Raw genomic sequence first — 19505 nt, 5'->3', positions numbered from 1 at the left:
TTTACAGCAGTGCATTTCAACTTACATTTGAACACAGTGGTGTATTAAGACTAGTGACTAGTTACTAGCTTTGTATTATACTGACTTTTACTTAAATACCCTAAAAGCATGTTTAGACAGTGTTTTACATGAAACCCTCCAATAAAAAAATGGTAAGTTACTGAGCCTGGTGATGGTTTCTGTCTTGCTTCTTTGCCATTTGGAAGTAGTACAGGATTGAACTTAGGCAGAAAATGTCAGTTTAAACAACATTGGTACAATTGTTCATTAAATTCTGTATTATCATGGAAAATACATCTGTACAAAACCTTGTGATTTTAAGAGAAAACCAATCATAAGCATTCATTTAATAACACCTGTGACTGTGGTCAACCTGTAATTTCAGAAGTGATGATATGTGGTTCGCCAGCACCAACTGATTCACAGAAACAATGCATACAGTGGTATTACACTGAGCAATGCATTGGCTATTTATTGGTCCCTACAACAGTGTGAAGACTTCGGTACATTAAGTAACCTTAGGCTAAATCATTTGTGAATCCTCATTGACTGACTAAGTTTGAAGATTGTTTGAAAAACAGATGTGGTAACAAAAATGTTGGTAACAGAAACTGCATGTAGAATCACTGTTGCTTTATTGTTCTGGTTGTTGAAAAAAAATGTGACATTTTGTTTTAAGGGCCATTATAATTTGACATAATCATCCTTTAGGATCACAATGACCTGAATGACTGAAAATCTTCACAGATATTTTAATAGATCACAGCTACTGGTCGGCATGAAAAGTTAAAGCAACTTCAGAACCATGTACAATGACTTTCCCAGTGGGGCTTGATTATCCGCCTGTGGTGACCCTTACTTATAACTCATGCTGCCTTTAGTTACACCCCACAAAGCTGTGGTTCCCTTTACTCATTGTTTCAAGGCTCCAGAGAGTTTTATGATGTAAACACGGGAGAATCATGCTGTTTAAAAGCTGGATTTTATTTTGGTGGTTCAACTTCTGGTTTTATTGGACATGATAAGACTATAGACACCAAACCAAACTCTTTGCTTTGGTTCACTGCTTTTAAATGTAGTTTTCTATTGTTTGCTTATCTTATAATCCATGTATGTCTCCACATAGCTGATCCACATTGTTGAATACTTTGTAACTTTGCCCTCCATTTTAGTGAAAGCAGAGAACAGAGATGTGCTATGGATTCTTGGAGACTGAGGTAAAGTTCAACATGCCATGGGTATGTATGATACAGATACAGATACTACTCAACCTTGTTTTATAGTGAAGTTAAGACTGAATTTTGAAAGTCTTATCATGACTTATCCCAAAAATGTGAGTGAAAATCTAAAAAATCTTGACCAGTGGAGGTATATCTTCTAATATAATTGATGGATCCTCATAAAGTATTGAGGGTCTATTCCCAGCATAGTCATGAGCAGGAACTCCTGGTTGTGATGCATATTGGAAAACCAATCCATGCACAATTAAAGAGTGCTCTTTGTAGAGTTTTCATCATGATATTAGTCGAGGAAACCCCAATCCTACTTCTTATTACCTCTAAATACCTACATACTCTAAGTATTGCGGGTCCCTTTGGGTCAGAATCTGGCTTGATCTGTCTTTGCTACTCCACTACACTCCTCTGCTCTCTCTTTTGGGGTTCAGAGGGTTGTCACAGAGTTGAAGACACCTCCACTGAGGGGAATCTAAGTTCCACAAGCAAGTCAGAAAAGATTCCTTGAATAAAGCACGACTTCACTGAAAACAGAGCCAACAGGAAATAAGTGCAGAGAGAAAATGTTACATGGGAACAAACCTAAGTAGATGGTCTGTGTCTTAAACCCTTAGACCAATAGGAAAAATCAATCTTGCTTTCTAACCATACCAGGTTTCCCATCAGTTTCAACAAGGTACAACTGCTGAAATGAGCTGCATCTGAAGTATGGTAAATGTTTGGCACCTTTCAATGTTACAGCCCATTTAAAAAAATAATAATAATAATAATAATATATATATTTATATATATTTAGGTTAATAACATGGACTGTCTCATAAAGATTGTGCCTAGAGAAGCTTTCACTCACTTTCATTCAGAAAAGCAGTCAGGCAGTCAGTCCAATTTCTTTCAGCTGTACTGACATCTATTTATTCAGCCTATCTTGCCAATTAAGCATGTCAGCTAATGTGCAACTAGTGATCCTTACTGTCAATCATGCCCAACAGTCTGGTGGCGAGATTCCTGTACAGTTCCTGAATACAGAAGCTCAATCACACATCTCTTTGACTCTTCTCTCTGTTTTCTTTTTTCTCTCATTCTTTCTCTGCCAACACTTTTCTGTTTTCATCTTACACTGGGCAGCCACTATAAAGCTCTAGTTTTTCTAATCTCATTACAAGCTTTATTCTCATTGTGAAAAAACAAACAAAGTGGGTTTTTGAAGAACTAAATACTGCCACACACTCTGTGTTTATGATTAAATCTGAAGCTTAAAGCAGGCGAAAAAGTTGTTTCGTTTGTTAAAAATAAAAAAGGGTAAAACAAAAGCAAGAAATTATGGAAAACATTCCCAAATAAACAACCAACCAACCACCCAAACAAATAAACAACTGAGTGATACATGAACAGCCAGATTCACTGAATTTCTTATAACAAGTACATGAAAAACTGCAAAATCAGGCATAAAAGTTTCTGCAGTCTCCAATTGATGGAAGGGGAAAGGTCGGGTATTGACAATATTACTAAGATAAATTTCTAAGGCTGAGCTAAGACTGGGGAAAATGAAGCTGGGGAAGTAAAATCTCAGAGCTACCTTCTGTTAAGTGGGCTCACAGTATATTATCTGCGAATTTCCTATTTATCTTAACAATGTTTGAGCATTATTCTTTTGAATGTGCCAAGTAAATAATATAATTTCATAAAAATATCACATACTTTGAAAAGCAAAAACATTTGCAAGATAAAATTAATATGAAGATTAGGTGAAAGACAACATGAGGAATAATGGCTAAATTAAGAAATACTGCAAGAGAGAGAAAGAGTGAACTATCAAAAACTTTGGAAATGATTTTGCACAGTCTCGGAAATCTTTTCACTTTAGAATCTCCCTTTGTAATTTATTTATCCTTAATTTATCCTTTTTTTTTACATATTGTGAAAACTGTATAGTGATATTTAAAATTATAATGAGGGTCAAAATGATCAGTGGTCTGTAAAAAGACATTCTGTCATCTAATGTATTTCTCGAGAGTCCAACAAATAAAGCAAAAACTTTAGAGTAATTGTTGTAAATATGACAAAAACAATTCTCGCCCCCTTCCTTTATGCATAATATTCAAATACTTGTGATGACTAATGTTAAATACAGGAGCTTATACTGTATATAATTTTGGTCAATTAAATGCTATTTGGGTTAATGATCTAATCACACTTGAATAGGCAATACTGCAATGCCCTGTTAATGGGGTTTACCGATATGCACAATAAAACCCTGGCAGATGATTCAAACTGCGGCAACATGCCTCATTTTTAATCAGCCAAAAAGGACTTATGTCACACCACTCTTCAGATCTCTACACTGGCTTCCTGTGGCAGGTTCAAAGCTCTGTCTCTTGCCTACAGAATGGTCAATTCAACAGCTCCTTCTCACCTCAACTCTGTCATTCAGGTCTACAATCCCCTCCTGTCTGCTGAGCTCTGCCAAGGGGAAGGTAGAGGAATCATCAACAAATCCCCCTAGTTGCTGGTCTGATCCCCGGCTCCTCTGGTCACATGTTGAAATGTCTTTGAGCAAGACACTGAACTTAGTTGCTCCCAGTGAGTGTTGGCCAGCTGCATAGTAGTTCCCCCTTAGGTGTTTAAGTGTTTGTGTGATTGTAAGTCCGAATGGGTGAATGAGAAGCAATAGGTAGAAAAGAGCTATATAAGTGAAGGCCATTTATCATTTACCAATGAACGACGTCCGGTGGTCCCAGCACTGCACAGAAGAGACCAAGCAAAATTCTTAAACTCAGTGATCCCACAATGGTGGAACGAGCTACCAAACTCTGCACGCTCAGCAACCTCACGCCCAATATAAAAAAAAACTGCTGAAAACAAAACTCTTCCGCATCTTCGTATTCAATCTGAAACAAAGAAAAACCTTCTTTTTTGTTCTTTCTTGCACTTGCATCTCATGAAATGTAAACACTTCTGATAGGACTTTGCTTTGATGTTCTCTCCTTGACTTAGATTTTTGCTGCCTTGTACCTCACTTGTAAGTCGCTTTGGATAAAATCGTGTGGTAAATGACTAAATGTAAATGTAAGCATAAATGTAAATGAATATTAGTTGTTGTTTTGTGGAAGTTATTACAGCAGAGTGATATCATACAGTGTGTTTTCATTCTCACCTGATATAAATAAACTTTGTATACATTCTCAAAGAGCAATATTATGCCTTAGTGTATACAGTTCCCCAGCCTTTTATGTTCATCTTAAAATGGCGTGGGACTTAAATAAAATGTTTACAGACAATATATTTCTTTTCCACCAAAATATTTTTTAGTACAACTTCTTGTTTCTCTGACTGCAGCTTTGTTATATTTTTATAGTAATTTTCAGACACTCACAGGTCAGTTTAGCAAAATATTATGATCTGGATTCAAAGAGAATCCCATAAATTTTACTTAAATTCACTTAACATGTTTATTGTTACAGATGTGAATAAAATACTAGTCTCTGTTTCTCTAACGTACTGTTCCACAAAGGAAGAAACTACTGTACAAATTAACATAACATTACTTGACATTTAAACAAACAAAAGTAATAACAGAAGAAAAAAGAAATAAAAGCATTAAAAATCAGATTTTGTTTTAGATGTTTTTCATCCAAAATAATATTGTAAACACCACAATCATTAAAAATAGCCTGGACTAAAAAAGATTTTCCTCCTAATCCTCCTACTATTCTGTTGCGCAGGATTTCTGTAGACCTCAGTGAGATATCTGCAGCTGTTAGTAGGTACAGTAGTTTGGCCCTCTCATCTTGAGCAAACTGCTCCAGCTGTCAAGTTTGAGAGAGAGGCTGGCTACAGTCCAATAGATGTTAACTTTCTTAATATTATTTGAAGCTGTATTTACAGGAACATCAAGCTGCTTGGAGGTAGTGCTAAAGCTTTTACCTTTGACATTATTTGCCTTGTTTGCTTACAGTTTTCTCTCTGATCTCCTCAGACAGCTCTCTCGTTTGGTTCTCTTTCTTTATGTTTACTGTGATACCAACATTTCTACATTTAAACAGGTTGACTTAGTGATAACATGAAGACCGTTGTGATGCTAACACAGGAAACCGTTTGGAATATGTCCATAATCCATTTATTTAGAATGTTTTTTTTTTAACACTTAAATCAAAATTTGAAAGAAAAATCTGGTCAATTTATTTAAGAGAAAACAGGTTTTTTTGTGGAAAGGTACATATAATTTAGTCCATGTCTGTTGCTTTATTTCGGTAAACCAAAGTGCGGTGTAACAGTGCTCCTTGCAGCTGGATTTCCATTATTAAATGCAGCGCTCCATTTATTCAAAAAAGATTGTATCGGAACATAATCCATTCAGTGCACTATATTCTCTCCAAAAATGTAATTGCATTCACAGTTTAGTTGCATAGGAAAATAATTTTTTTGGAGACAGGGCTGCGGTATCTGCCCCATATTCTGTTTGCTCCTTATTAAGCTTATATTAAGAACAACAATCATTGTGAATTAGGGTTTATTTGAAGGTTTTAGAATGTGATTTTGGAGAGTTTCAAAATATTTGGGTTGCATTGGGATCGGTGGCCAACAATGGGCACTTAAACACACTATGAAGTATAAATATAGCCAGTGGTCAACTAACACGTATGTTTTGTGCCTGTATGAGAGGAAGGGAAAGCAGATGATCTGGGACTACAGATACATGTATACAAAGTATACAGTACACAGTTCACAGCACTTGTTATTTAGAATATGTCTAATACAAAATTGTAAATGACACTACAGGCGTCCTTGTTCTATACTCACACACTGATTTGCTTAGCTGAACAGCCATCAGAGTGGTCTCTAAAGGCCACTGAAGCAACGCTGAATCAACATGCTAAATCAGCTGGAAAGCTGCCAACAGGGTTCCTACTAGTGCTAACCGAACAAACAACACCAAGACACACTATCCAAGGTAAACATGTGCTCCAACTGTGGGTCAACTAATGTCATCCATGCCAGGCTTATAATAGCTCCTCTTACTTGCTATGCAAGAATCACCTGGCTTCAATATCTGTGTGCTTATTTAAAATTCAAGACATCACTACAAACCCCTTCTCCTTTTTTCTGCCAGTGGCAAAAACGAAAACCAAACAAACAAACAAAAAAAAATTTCAAGTTAAAATTCAAGTTGAATGTGAAGTTAAATATCTAAATAATGTCTAACAGTGACATTGACCAACACATGAAGTACGGAATGCGAGGGATCTACTTTGTTGTTGCGTGTCACTTTATGTCTTAAAATGCTAATTTTGACATGTGATCCAGAGTGGTACAGATTTACATACAAAAACATAGAGGTTATATTTTAATGTCTAATTGGACACCTGCTTGATATTTATATGCGTTCTTAGAAATGTCCTTTTTCAGAATTACCCATTCTTTATTAGTATTATGCTTGAAATCTAGTTATATCATGCAAACACAGCAATGAATAGAGCTGGTACTGCTACAACTCCTCAGCTCTTCACTGCTTTGTGTATTTTTCAGTTTTATTCAAAGTGACACGTGATTAGTAACATTCTGTAACTATACTTAGCGTTGCTATATTCCTCACATGAGAAAATACAAGTCTTAGAAACTCTGGGAGATTTTGAGACAATGCTGAGATTGAGATCACACAGGTTTGAGGCTCTCAAAGGAGACATCCACACAAAACCATGCCTATCCACTAATCTTCATCCTGTTTTCTAATTTTAACACCAACACGATGACCCTATAAGCGCCCACTTTAGATGTTATCACACAGATGTTTATCTGTTATTACCACTATATGATACCACTAGAGATGAGCTAATAGTTCCTCACTGCACATGCTGGTAAGCTCAGGAGGTCAAATTATGATGATATATGAGTATTATGTGCTGCAGCTTTTAAAATGAGGATGCTTGGCTGTTACACAGCAAAGACTACTATAGAAAAGAGCATTAAATTGATTATTGATAATACAACACAACAGAATGGGCCGAAAAAACAAAACACAGCAACTGGCCCTAGTCAAGGCCTAATACAGATAAGACTTACAGTAAATTGATACCTATTTAAGTCCAACTTAAAACACTCAAAGAAGAGACTAAAATGTACAATAAAGGAAAAACACAAAATTTACACTCAAGTAGTCATTTAGGTCTGTAGTCAAGAAGGTCCACACAAGCCAGTAGTCTACTCAGTTTGTCACACAATTCTTAATAGATTACTAACACTAAATGTATCATTGGTCATGTTGGCAGGAATTTGATCTTTGACTCACTTATACTGAATAAGCATTGTTTAGACTTACTCAGTGTGAGTGAAAACAATGCCAAGTTGTACTTACAAGTGAACTACTTACATATGTATCATTACTGAGGACTTTGTGAGGTTTGATGTATCCCCGTGTTAGTCATCCCTTCTCTGTTATGACATTTTTCTGCATGCTTTTCTGTTTTTAGAGAGAGCAATAGGTGTTTCACTAGGTCCTTGACAAACTCCTGAGCCATGCTAAGCTGACACATTCACATTATAAGCAGACAGAAACCCGGCCCAAGTCCTGCTGAGCCATGAAAGATGTTTTAGTGCTTTGGCTGACTTGTAGACGTTTCACTTCTAAGATGGGACAGCTACATTTTAAATAGGGCTCATACAAATCTGTAGACCCATTTACTTGTTGGGAAAGAATAATGTCTGTAACCTTAAAAAAACTCAACCTTGCATAAAAATTCCGACTAAACTTTCTTCTCATCATTTATATGAATAACTGAAGCACTAACATATGTCATCACTCCTCACACACTTTTAGCAATGTGGGAACAAAGCAACAGGCTGATCGGTCATTGTGAAATATTTAAACGACAGCACCAATATTAAATTAAATCAGCATATTTGCTATTACAAATATGCTGATTTTATATTAATTATTGTGTTCTAGCCTGTCAGTCTTGTCTGTTTAACTCTGTGTGAGCATTACAGATGGGAAACCAGAACTAAATGAGGATTTCCTGTACTTTCTCTATTCTCCTGCCACTGTGTCCTACTTCTCCTCCACAAGCTTATTATTCCTCTTCCTCATTTCTCTCTTCCCCACTGCTTTTACCATCTCCCTCTGCAATTTGCTCACATCCAGATGTTTTTGCTTCAGTATCTCTTTTCTTTCTTCCATCCTCTCATCCTCTGTAATTTGAGGACCACTGTATGTTGTTGTACAGTTGAATGAACCGTTAATCCTATTATTGGTGACACTTGAGTTGACAGCTGGCTCAAAGTACCAATCTGGTATTCATAGTATCAAAGCTAGAAGGTTTAATACCATTCCATTGTTTAGTCAGTTGGACATTGTTGCTTTAACAATGCAAAACCAACCAGCTCAATCATGTGAAAAGATTAGCTTGCAGTCTACACAGTCTGTAACACTATTTAAACTCTCACTACTCTAGATCTGTATCATTATTAAACAGCAGGGTCTCTCCTAGTTTATCTTTCACATTTCTGTGCATATATCACATCTAGAGCATCTTCTAAGTAATGATATGCTCCAATCCCCTGATTAACAAATAAATACAGACACAAAACCCCTGAAAAAAACAATTTAGAACTGTATTGCTTTGAAACTGCTCATGTGCACCACCCCCCCCTCTACAAACCAGCATGTGTAGTCAAGTGTGAAAATAAAGCTGCAGCTCTGTTTCTTTTTTATCTTTTCAATCTGTGTTTGACTTCAAATGTGTGGAAACATTTTAACAAAGAAATGTCAAAACTATTTATTAATTGGTGGAGAAATATTCCCATTCTACAACTACTGGCCACCACCACCATGAAACTTGGTGTATCAAATAAAATTTAAATAAAATCTAAGTTAAAAGGCCATAAAATTAACTTAAATTAATGTATTTTGGGCGCTTTAGATCACATCTACTCAATTTAAAATGTTCATGGTCCTTAGAGAATAATCCCAAATTGTGCTGGCATTTTGCAAATTTATTTAATACCACTATGAGGGCAACATTACATTTGTAGACAAGAAATGTATAAAAATGTTTGCTACCCTGATTAACTCTACAGAATAAGTGTATGAGTTAGAGTGCAATAGATTTGTATACGGTATATTTTGGGCTCATTGCCAGTGTGAACTGCAGATTTATCTCACTCCAGCCTAGCAATGTAGAGACATGATACTGATACTATGATTTTCTGAAAAGTTAAATCATCAAAGTGTTGTTCCTGCAGCTTAAAATGTTCATTTTGATCAGTGTAATGAACATTAAAACTTAAAAGGATTGCTAGTGGGGCTTTAAACACTTTAAACAAACGGCAGCAAACAGTGTAGGTTATTAATGTCAAGTACCCTGTTTGAATACAGAGATTACTTGCTATGATGACATCCTGATTATAATTTGCTGGCTTATTTACTTGCATGACCTAAACACCTGACCTAGCCACTTGCATTAATAGGGAAAATCATTTCCAATTCTGCTTATTTAGGTTGTCAACTTGTGTGGAGTAACATGTTTAGAAGCAGAATTAGAGCTCCAACAAGGCTGCCACAGTGTGTGCTACTTACTGTACAATCCTTCTATTTTTCTGCATTTGACTGCCACTAACTTTTCTTGTATTTTAACTATTTGTCAGTCTCCTCAACTTTTTCTTATCTTCAAAATCTCCCATCCTCATCCTCCCCTCTACATGTATTTTCTGTTTTTAAATCTTTATATATTATGATGGTCCACCAAATTATAGTGCATATTGTTGCTTTCATGGTGTCCGGAGTATCTACAGTACCAATTACATGAAGTTGGAGTACTTTAGAATCACACTTTTAAATGGCAGCTGCCGATGATTGCCGATGAATCACTTACTGGAAACCAGTGGAAAACCAGAAAGTCCTAGCTATGCAGTTAATACCAAAAACCCCATTGATGTGACCCAGTTTAAACGATCAACATGCCACAAACTATTAGAGATGCTAACAAGACCTGGGATGCGAGAAAACTACAGTAACAAAACCAAAAGGCAAAGTGGATAAACACTTATGGAAACAAATAGAAACAAAAGGACAAAATGTATATTGCTCTTACTCAAAACAAAACATTAAACTCATATGTAAAACCCTGGCAAAGGAGGTAGACACACTACATACCAAAAAATAACAAATAAAAAATTATTAGAATAACTTAATCTCACCCTTCAAAAATGGTTTACTTGACCCTGCAAGATTCCCCAATTTGTCACAAGCTGGCTCAAGACTGGACAAACAAAGAACTAAAAATCTGTTTATTTTACTAAAAGAAAATAGAAAAAGTAAACTAAAAGAGAAATGAACTAGCAGAACCAAACCTTGTAGAAGTCAGGACGGAGAGAGCGACTGGTTCTTTATACAACAACTAGACCAGGTGGGTTGAATCCTCACCCTTCGCATGACCCCACCAGGCTCCGTAGACCTGCCAGAGAGGTTTGCCACACTGAATAAAAACAATAAAATTATATATCTTTAGATTTTAGATGTCTTGCTCAAGATCACAGCTGTTCATTTAAAAGAATCACCAAGCTGTACTGTTTTTTTTCAGAACTACATTAAATGGTCTGCACTTATATAGCGCTTTTCTACCTATTAGCACTCAAAGCGCTTTACACTGCTTCTTATTTACCCATTCACACTCACAATCACACACATTCATACACCGATGGGGGAGCTGCTATGCAGCTGGCCAACACTCACCGGGAGCAACTAAGTTGGGGTTCAGTGTCTAGCTCAAGAACACTTCGACATGTGACATGCCGGGGATGGAACCAACAACTGTGAGATTGGTGGACAACCGCTCTACCTTCCTGCGCCACAGTCGCCCACACATTAGTGACTCGTCAACTTTAGTTTTCCAATATTTTGTGATACTTAACATTTAATTCCCTTCGATTAACAGAGACAGACTGAGCTCTCTCAATGCCATACGGAACTGGATAATTGGTACATGATTAAATGATTTATTATTGTGTAACTATGTTTTAGTTGACTGCAGCAGCACTATGGGCTCCCGTCTGTGGCTCAGTCTGCATCTTTGACTAAGACCGTTTGTTTTTAATGGAACTAGTGGAGACTTTATTAACAAACAGTAGTTCTCTATACAGTGTTTGACTGCTTGTTCTATTGGTGAGTCTGACAGAACGTAGCTGTGGCTTTAGTCATGGCTGTAGAATTGGTTATGATAATTAGACTGCCAATAGAACACATTAGTAACATTGGGTGCTTTTGAAGCTTGGTAACTTGTCTCATCTTGAGTTAAATGTGTGCAGCTTAACAAAACTTTGGTTTAAACTCACCTTTCTCTATGTATCTACAGTGTAGTCCTCAGTTATATGTTAATATAATAGTATGCAATATTAATATTAGTTCACAATACATTTTGTGACCTTAGAATGTAAGGAAGAGGTTTTAGGCTATTTTTATATGAAATTATGTAACACTGTGTTAACTTGTGATCTATGTTATCTGTTTATCTGTGTGTGCTACAGTGGTTAGAATAGGTCATCGGCATATCTTTTGTTTACCTAAAAAGTTTTTTTAAAAGTTTAAATTAGACAAAAATAACAAGGGATGAAGAGGAGGAAAAGGGACCTGTAGATATTAAATTGCAATAGCAAAAACAAATATGTTTTTGGAAAAATAAATAAAAAATAACTAATATAAGAACAAATAAATACAACCATCCAATGTGTCTTCAAAGAGGTCCAGCAAGACCACCTCTTCAGCCATGCATCTCTCAGTGCTATACACTGTCACTAGTGCTGTAATTCAAACATATCACTCCATCCATCCACGTCACCTCATCTCTTGGTTTTCCTCTGTCTACATTTACAACTGACATTTCTGCTCACATTGCATGTTCTCTGTGTCTATAAAACCACTTGTTCCATTGTAGGGGAAGCCGAGCAGGTTAAGGAATCCCTGGTTTGCACTTATATAGCTCTTCAGTCTATTTATAATAATATGGATGACATGGCATTCATTTGCAGAAACAAACACCATATTTGCTCATGCCCTGCAGAGCGGTTCTGCCATCCACTTCTCAGCCCTCTTTCACTCATTTTCAACAATATTTCCTCTCCATTCTTACGTTCTGTGGTATGCCCATTCCCCATTCATCCCACCCTCAGTCTTCTCTTTCCATCTCATCTTGTGCCTATATTCTTATATTGGCACAGAAGCAGATTCTTGAAAGTCTTTTTGAATGTGGCGTTGCACAATGCATAACAGGCTGGGTTGATGGTAGAGTTGACATAACACAGCCAGTAACCAATCGCCCACACAGTGTCAGGGACGCAGGACTGGCAGAAGGTTGAGATCAGCACCATGACGTTATATGGCGTCCATGTGATGATAAAAGCCAGCAGTATGGCAAAGATAGTTTTGGTCACCTACAGAGAATGGGGAAAGGAGATGAAGATTCAGAGTGAACACAACAAATAAAAATCAGTTTGTTTATTCATGTTACTGTGGTGCACAAATCAAAATGTGGAGAACTACAACTTCTTGGAGAGTTACAGTAATCAATAAAAATGAACATTGGGTCTAATGTTTTGCAGTCAAAAATATGTTTTTGTTGCATTGTGAAGCTGGATTGTATAGTAAGTGCTGACTGATTGGAAAGCAAGCACTTCCAACAACTTACAAAAATAAAAGCAAAACTGATTTTTTTAACTGCAAAAAATGAATCATGAAGTACACGAGCAGGTTTCAGACCTCTGCAGTTTGATTATACAGTTCTTAAATAATATAAATCATGGGAAACAAAACATGTCAATACTTTGACATGGGCTAAAACATGTCAAAACATTCTTTCTGTCCCTTTGGCTTAAAGTACAAAAAGGTACAGTGCTTTGCAAAAGTATCAATACCCCTTGAACTTTTCCACATTTTGTCACATTACAACCACAAACAAATGTATTTTAGTGGGATTTTATGTGACAGACCAACACAAAGTGGTACAGAATTGTGAAAGTGAAAGGAAAATGATAAATGGTTTTCAATTTATTTTTTTGCAAATAAATATCTGAAAAGTGTGGTGGTCATTTGTATTCAGCCCCCTTACGTCAATACTTTGTAAAACCACCTTTTGCTGCAATTACAGCTGCAAGTCTTTTGGGGTAATTCTCTACCAGCTTTGCACATCTAGAGAGTGAAACTTTTGCCCATTCTTTTTTGCAAAATAGCTCTATCTCAGTCAGATTGGAAGGGGAGCATCTGAACAGCTATTTTCATGTGTTGCCACAGATTCTCAATTGTGTTTAGGTCTGGACTTTGACTGGGTCAATCTAACACATTAATATATATTGATCTAATCCATTTTATTGTATCTCTGGCTGTATGTTTAGGGTCATTGTCCTAATGGAAGTTGAACCTCCTCCCTAGCCTCAAGTCTTTTGCAGAATAAAATGTTTTTTTTTAAGATTTCCCTGTATTTCGCTCCATTCATCTTTTACTCAACTCTGACCAGCTTTCCTGTACCTGCCGAAGCAAAGCATCCCGACAGCATGATGCTTCTCCTCACATGGCTTGTGGAGACTTCTTATGGCTTTCTTTCAACAATAGTTTGTTCCTGCACCTCTTCCATAAAGGCCAGATTTGCCTAATAGTTGTATTGGACAGATTTTCCCATCTGAGCTGTGAACCTGAGCTCCTCCAGAGTTACCATGGGCCTCTTTGCTGCTTCTCTGATTAATGCTGTCATTTTAAGTGGACGGTCATGTCTTGTTAGGTTTGTAGTGGTGCCACACTTTTTCCATTTTCAGATGGAGGATTGTACATTGCTACGTGAGATGTTCAAAGCTCGGGATATTTGTTATATATATTTCTTTTTTATAACCTAACCCTGCTTTAAACTCCTCTACAACTTTATCCCTGACCTGTCTAGTGTGTTCCTTTGACTTTCCAGATGCTGTTTTTCCACTAATATTCTCTAACAAACCTCTGAAGGCTTTAGAGAACAGCTGTAATTATAGTGAGATTAAATTACACAGAGGTGGACTCTATTTTCTAATTAGGTGACTTCTGTAGGCAATTGGTTCCACTGATTTTTATCAGAGTAAAGGGGGCTTAAAACAAATGCATGCCACACCTTTCATGTATGTATGTGTAAAACATTTTGAAAACCATTTATCATTTTACTTTCACTTCAAAATTATGTACCACTTTGTGTTGGTCTATCACATAAAATCCCAATAAAATACATTTACATTTGTCTTTGTAATGTGACAAAATGTAGAAAATGAGTATGAATACTTTTGCAAGGCACTGTATGCCTGAACCATGACAGTCTCTTACGGATGTGCTGACTTACCCTGTATTTTTAATTTGGCATACTAATTTTACAACTCTCACACTGACTTAGAAGTCTGGAAGATCAGTAAAAGCTGAAGAAACACACAAGATCTAAGACCTGCTTGATTTGGTTTGATTTCACTTTATTGTCAGAATATTTTATGATAGATGTCTTGCTTCTCAGGGCACACACAGCTTCAAATGCAACCAAACAACAAGACAAATAGCACAAACATGTAACATTACATCAGACATTACAAACAATTAGCTGCAGTGCAATCAGTTTAATTGCTCACATTCTTCCTTACTGCTTAACCTTCACAGACACACTGACGTCTGTTTAAAACCCCAAAACAGTTTGACAGACTGAGGAAATAAATAGCTCTGCAAACTATCCAGTTTATGTCCACTGTCCAGTCTTTGATAGCAAAAGTTAATATTCCTCAAATAAAATGCAAGAATTATCTGACGCAATGCTACAAACAAGTGAAAACATCTTTTTAATTTAATATGTGTTGTTTAAACATTTGACTCCAGCATTTGGGCGACAATCTTTGAGCAAATATAAACGAGTATTGTCAATAGATCTTTAACAGAGAAAAACTGTACCATCTACAGATTCCACACTGCCTCACGGTCTTTACTGTAAAAACAAAAGAAAAAACAAGTGTATATAATAAACAATCTTTATGTTGGCTCCAACTGTTGTAACTTACTACAAATTAGGGGGTGGAGACACAAATGGAGGGTTTAGGTCAGATTTGGACAGAAATATAGAACTCATGCTCAGGTTTGGCAGGGTTAGGGGATGATAACCGACCAGTAGGCTATGTGAAAAGTTAAGGCATGGGGTGCTATTGCAATATTACAGCAAGAGGACAGAACATTTAGCCTTAAAGCTGCATATGGAAAACAGCACACAACTCAACTGTGTTGGACTCTGGTCGGGTTCGGACATGGGATACAATAAACTGTCGGGTTCAGGCCTGATTCGGCCATCACACTCTTAGGTTCAGGTTGAGCTTGGACAGAAATATGTAGCCCAATCTATACTATATGTCCATAGGGTCTTGTGATCAGAGACTTTGCAGTTTCATATTAGAGAGTTATGTAATGGTGAGGACAGCAGAAAGTGGAGACATTGTTCAGCTTCTTTGGAAGTCCTGGGGAGGTCTTCTTCCACAACACTACCCTTAATATGTAGGGGTGTGTGATCAACATGCAACTTCCTAAAGTTGATGGTGATCTACGTCTTTCCAGTGTTTAGGAAGAGGTTGTTGGTTTTACTCCTTCAGTGGTTAGCAACTTGGTTTGCAATATTGGTTGGTGGTGTAACCAATCTTAATGCCCTTTGTCTACCATTGCCTAAGTGAAATTGTAGTCCTACCATGGCATATTTTACTTTCATCTGTCTGCAAAGACTGGATTGCTGGCTTACTTGAAAATATGTTTGATTGTCTAGGACAACAGTACTAGACTAAACACAGGCTGTGAGCTTAGAGTGATGAACCCAGTCTTCTAACAGTGGCTCATGCTGTCAACACAGCTCACGCCTACTTCTAAGACTGACTACTTATAATCATTTAAACAATCAGATCATAAATGAGACTGTGCCAGTAGTAACTACCACTTTTAACTGCACTAGTAGTATATTTTCTCATTTTGTAGTAAACATGGCTGGGATTTCATTAAAAGCCTTTCTTTCATCATCAACAATGATGAAAAATCCAATGGGATGTGCGGTTTGTTGATCGCTGATGCTGCTGTGCAGCTTTTACACTGCCTCTGTGGCATTGACGCTTTAAAAGGAGAAAGACTCCTTCAATAGCAACAGTTGTGAATTTGGCAGATGACTGGTCATTTACTCCAGGGGAGAGCAGTGTTTGGATACAACTGCATTTGTGCTCCATTCTTTGTTGATATAAATTGATATCTTGAATACTGTTGTGTAGCCATGTTTCAGTTAACACAAGTACGGTCCAATTTGTTTAGCATATATTAGCCAGTCTGATAAAAGGCAATGCAGTTCAAGACGATTAAAGTGATTAGCCCAGTCCAGACACCTCCATTCCTTCACTTTAACTTCTGAGAGTGCAGTGAGAGAAACTATGGAATCCCACCTATGTCCTGCCACTCATTAGGCACCCTGCTAGAATATTAAGCCCAAAGGTGTTGAAGCCAAGGAAGCTCCTTACAATAGAAAGTGAGTTTGGCCTCAAACTTAGCAGAAGGACGGGGGCCAAGGATTAATGGGCGTCAGAAGCACTATCCAGGATTGGGGGGCGGCTGTTGCTCAGTTGTTAAGGCACTCATCCAATGACCACAGTGTCAGTGGTTCGATGCCTGGTCCTGGGTATATGTCAAAGTGTTTTAGGGCAAGACACTGAACCTTTAACAGCCCATTCCGATCCCCAGCTGTGTAGTGCCGGTCCAAGCCCGGTAGAAATTGGGGAGGGCATCTGGCGTAAAAACTGTGCCAAATAAACATGCGGACAATGATTTGCTGTGGAGAACCTGAACTCATAGTGTAAGTCAAAAGGACAAAAAAATAAATAAAAATTGGAACAACTATCCAGGATGAAACAACAAATATCCATGAATATATCAGGAAAATGGGCTCAAGTGATGACATGCTTAGTGACATGCACCTGTGGCCAAAGTGTGTGCACCAGTCACTTTAAACAAAACTGAAAAGAGTTGTGTTAATTTATTTTAGTTTGCTGTCAATGTTCACTGTCTGTGATCTGCAGAATATTACTGTCAATGAGAGAGGGGGGCTGCATTAGCCAGCTAGAACCTCTTTGAGATGTATATTGTTGTTGGGTAGTGTTTCCAGTTTTTTATTGCACTAAAATGCATAAATGTCAATAATGCTTTATTTCAACCGATAAACCCGCACATTCTAATATCACCAGTCATAATGATGCTTTCTAAGGTGTTGAATTGCACCACATTTTTACGTCCTTTGGGGTATCATTTGGTATTATCATTGGGTGCTCCAGGAATAACAGCATCTTATATTGACACTACGGGAACACTTTGGCATCTGTATAGGATGCCACCTTTTGACACTATGGGAACAACGCTATATACACACAAAATCTGTGTGAGGGTTAGTTGAAACAACTTCAGGGTAAGGTTACATTTCAAGATAGGTTATATAAAAACTATACTATACTATAAAAACTATAGTAACCACGTGTGACATGTTGTGTTATGATCATCATTAAATTGCACATGTCGCACTAAAGTTGAACCCTGGTCTCCTGTGGTAAAGTTCTGTGTCTTGTTGCCCCATTCACCACCCTTCAAAACTTTTTCATTTCATATAGTACGTCATTGCTTTAGGCATCAAATATTAAAGTCAGGCTTTCCATTGTACTGCATAGAAAGGTCACAGTGTCAATCACAGATGCAAACGGGTACGTTAAGCATCAGCAAGTTACTGACGAGACAAAGTCAAGTAAAGAATGAGCTGGATGAATGCTGGAATAGGCTCCAACACCCTCTGTGACTCCGATAAAGATAAGTGTTTTTGGATAGTGAATGGATGGATAAGTGTTTTAAGAAAAATATTTTTAAGGAATTCAGACCTTAGTAAATCCTGGCTACAGCCCTGAGTTCATCTAACCACAGATGACTTAAATTAATTTTAATACTAATTACTGTACATACATTACAGAACCTAAAAATGTTTTAAGATCCAGACTTGCGTAGCACAGCCCTGACCTCTGCCTACAATGTAAGAACAGTTACTGTAAATGATCCTTAAGGTATAAAGCAAAGAGCATGTAACTAATAACAACAAGATGCACAGACATGAAAACATGCCAAGCTACTTAGCAACACAATGAGTCAATATTAAGAAGCTCTTAACAGTGTGTGTTGGCACTTAATCTTAAATGCTTTGCTTTAGTGAAAGCACATGATTTGCAAATGTGAAACAAGGCTCTGCTCACAAATCTAAATGTTTCTAATATATGTAGCTGTCTGCATTCTCAAAGAAACTAGGCCTGGCTTGCATTCTTATATAATAACCTTAATCAATTCATACCTACAGCAGTTGCGCTTTTAAAGCATCAGACTGGTCTAGGATTTATTCAAAGATATTTTGCTATGGTATACAACCCTGACACCCCGTTCACTGCCGATGTTTTGAAATTCAGGTGCAACCTTTTGTGACTTTGTAAAGATCATCAGTGAGCCAGGAGGAAATGTGCTAAAATTAGAGGAAGTGTTGTTTAAAAGCTCAGAGGCACATTTCCATATGCCATGTGTCATTCTGAACAATTTTTCAGTGAAAAGACTTCAGTGTATCACCTACTCATTTTTGAAAACAGCTTCACCACTTCATCATACAAGTCACACACTAGTGGACCTGCACTCCCACCTGTACACCAGCAGAAACAATAATTTTAGTTTTCTTAGTTGTATGTAGACGTAGTATTTCTCTTTTTGGTAAAGGTGCAACCTATGTCATAGTACTTGCTGCTTATTATCTATCATAACAATCATTTATTTATCCGTCAGGCTGTGACAAAGGGATTTGTAATTGCCACGTTATTATTACTGAGCAAACCGAATCATATTATTCTTAGTCACTATGCAACACAAACTATAAACATGTAATCATAGGAATCATTTTAGGGCAAAACCTCTAATGTAACTCAATAATCTTATTACAATCTAGTTATAGGCACTGTGTTGGTTGTTTTTCATTAGTACATGAATTTCTTATATTTGTAATGTTGTGCTCAGCTTGCTCAGGTTCTTACTAAGTGTGCGATTGATGGTTAATATCACATTGGTCTCTATGGGCAGATTGGTAAGACCAAAATGTGATTGGCAGAAATGTGATCAAAGGTCATTTGAAAGTGTTCTTTGTGTTCATGCCTGACTGGTGGCATATGTAATCAGGCTACTGAGATGAGGATTTCTGGAGAGCT

The 19505-nt window shown here is 37.1% G+C and overlaps 1 protein-coding gene across 1 annotated transcript in view; it reads right to left on the bottom strand.

The window, feature by feature from the left end:
* Positions 1-2686: 2686 nt before the first annotated feature.
* Positions 2687-19505, bottom strand: part of LOC137108696 (muscarinic acetylcholine receptor M4-like) — a 63100-nt gene continuing 46281 nt past the window's right edge. The window contains exon 7 of the mRNA XM_067493604.1: positions 2687-12656. Coding sequence (XP_067349705.1) covers positions 12411-12656 — 246 coding nt within the window. The 3' untranslated portion in view covers positions 2687-12410. The remainder of the gene's footprint in view (positions 12657-19505) is intronic.

This window comes from Channa argus, chromosome 23 (assembly GCF_033026475.1).
Source record: "Channa argus isolate prfri chromosome 23, Channa argus male v1.0, whole genome shotgun sequence".
Taxonomy (NCBI): Eukaryota; Metazoa; Chordata; class Actinopteri; order Anabantiformes; family Channidae; genus Channa; species Channa argus.
This window is presented reverse-complemented; position numbering and strand designations above follow the sequence as displayed.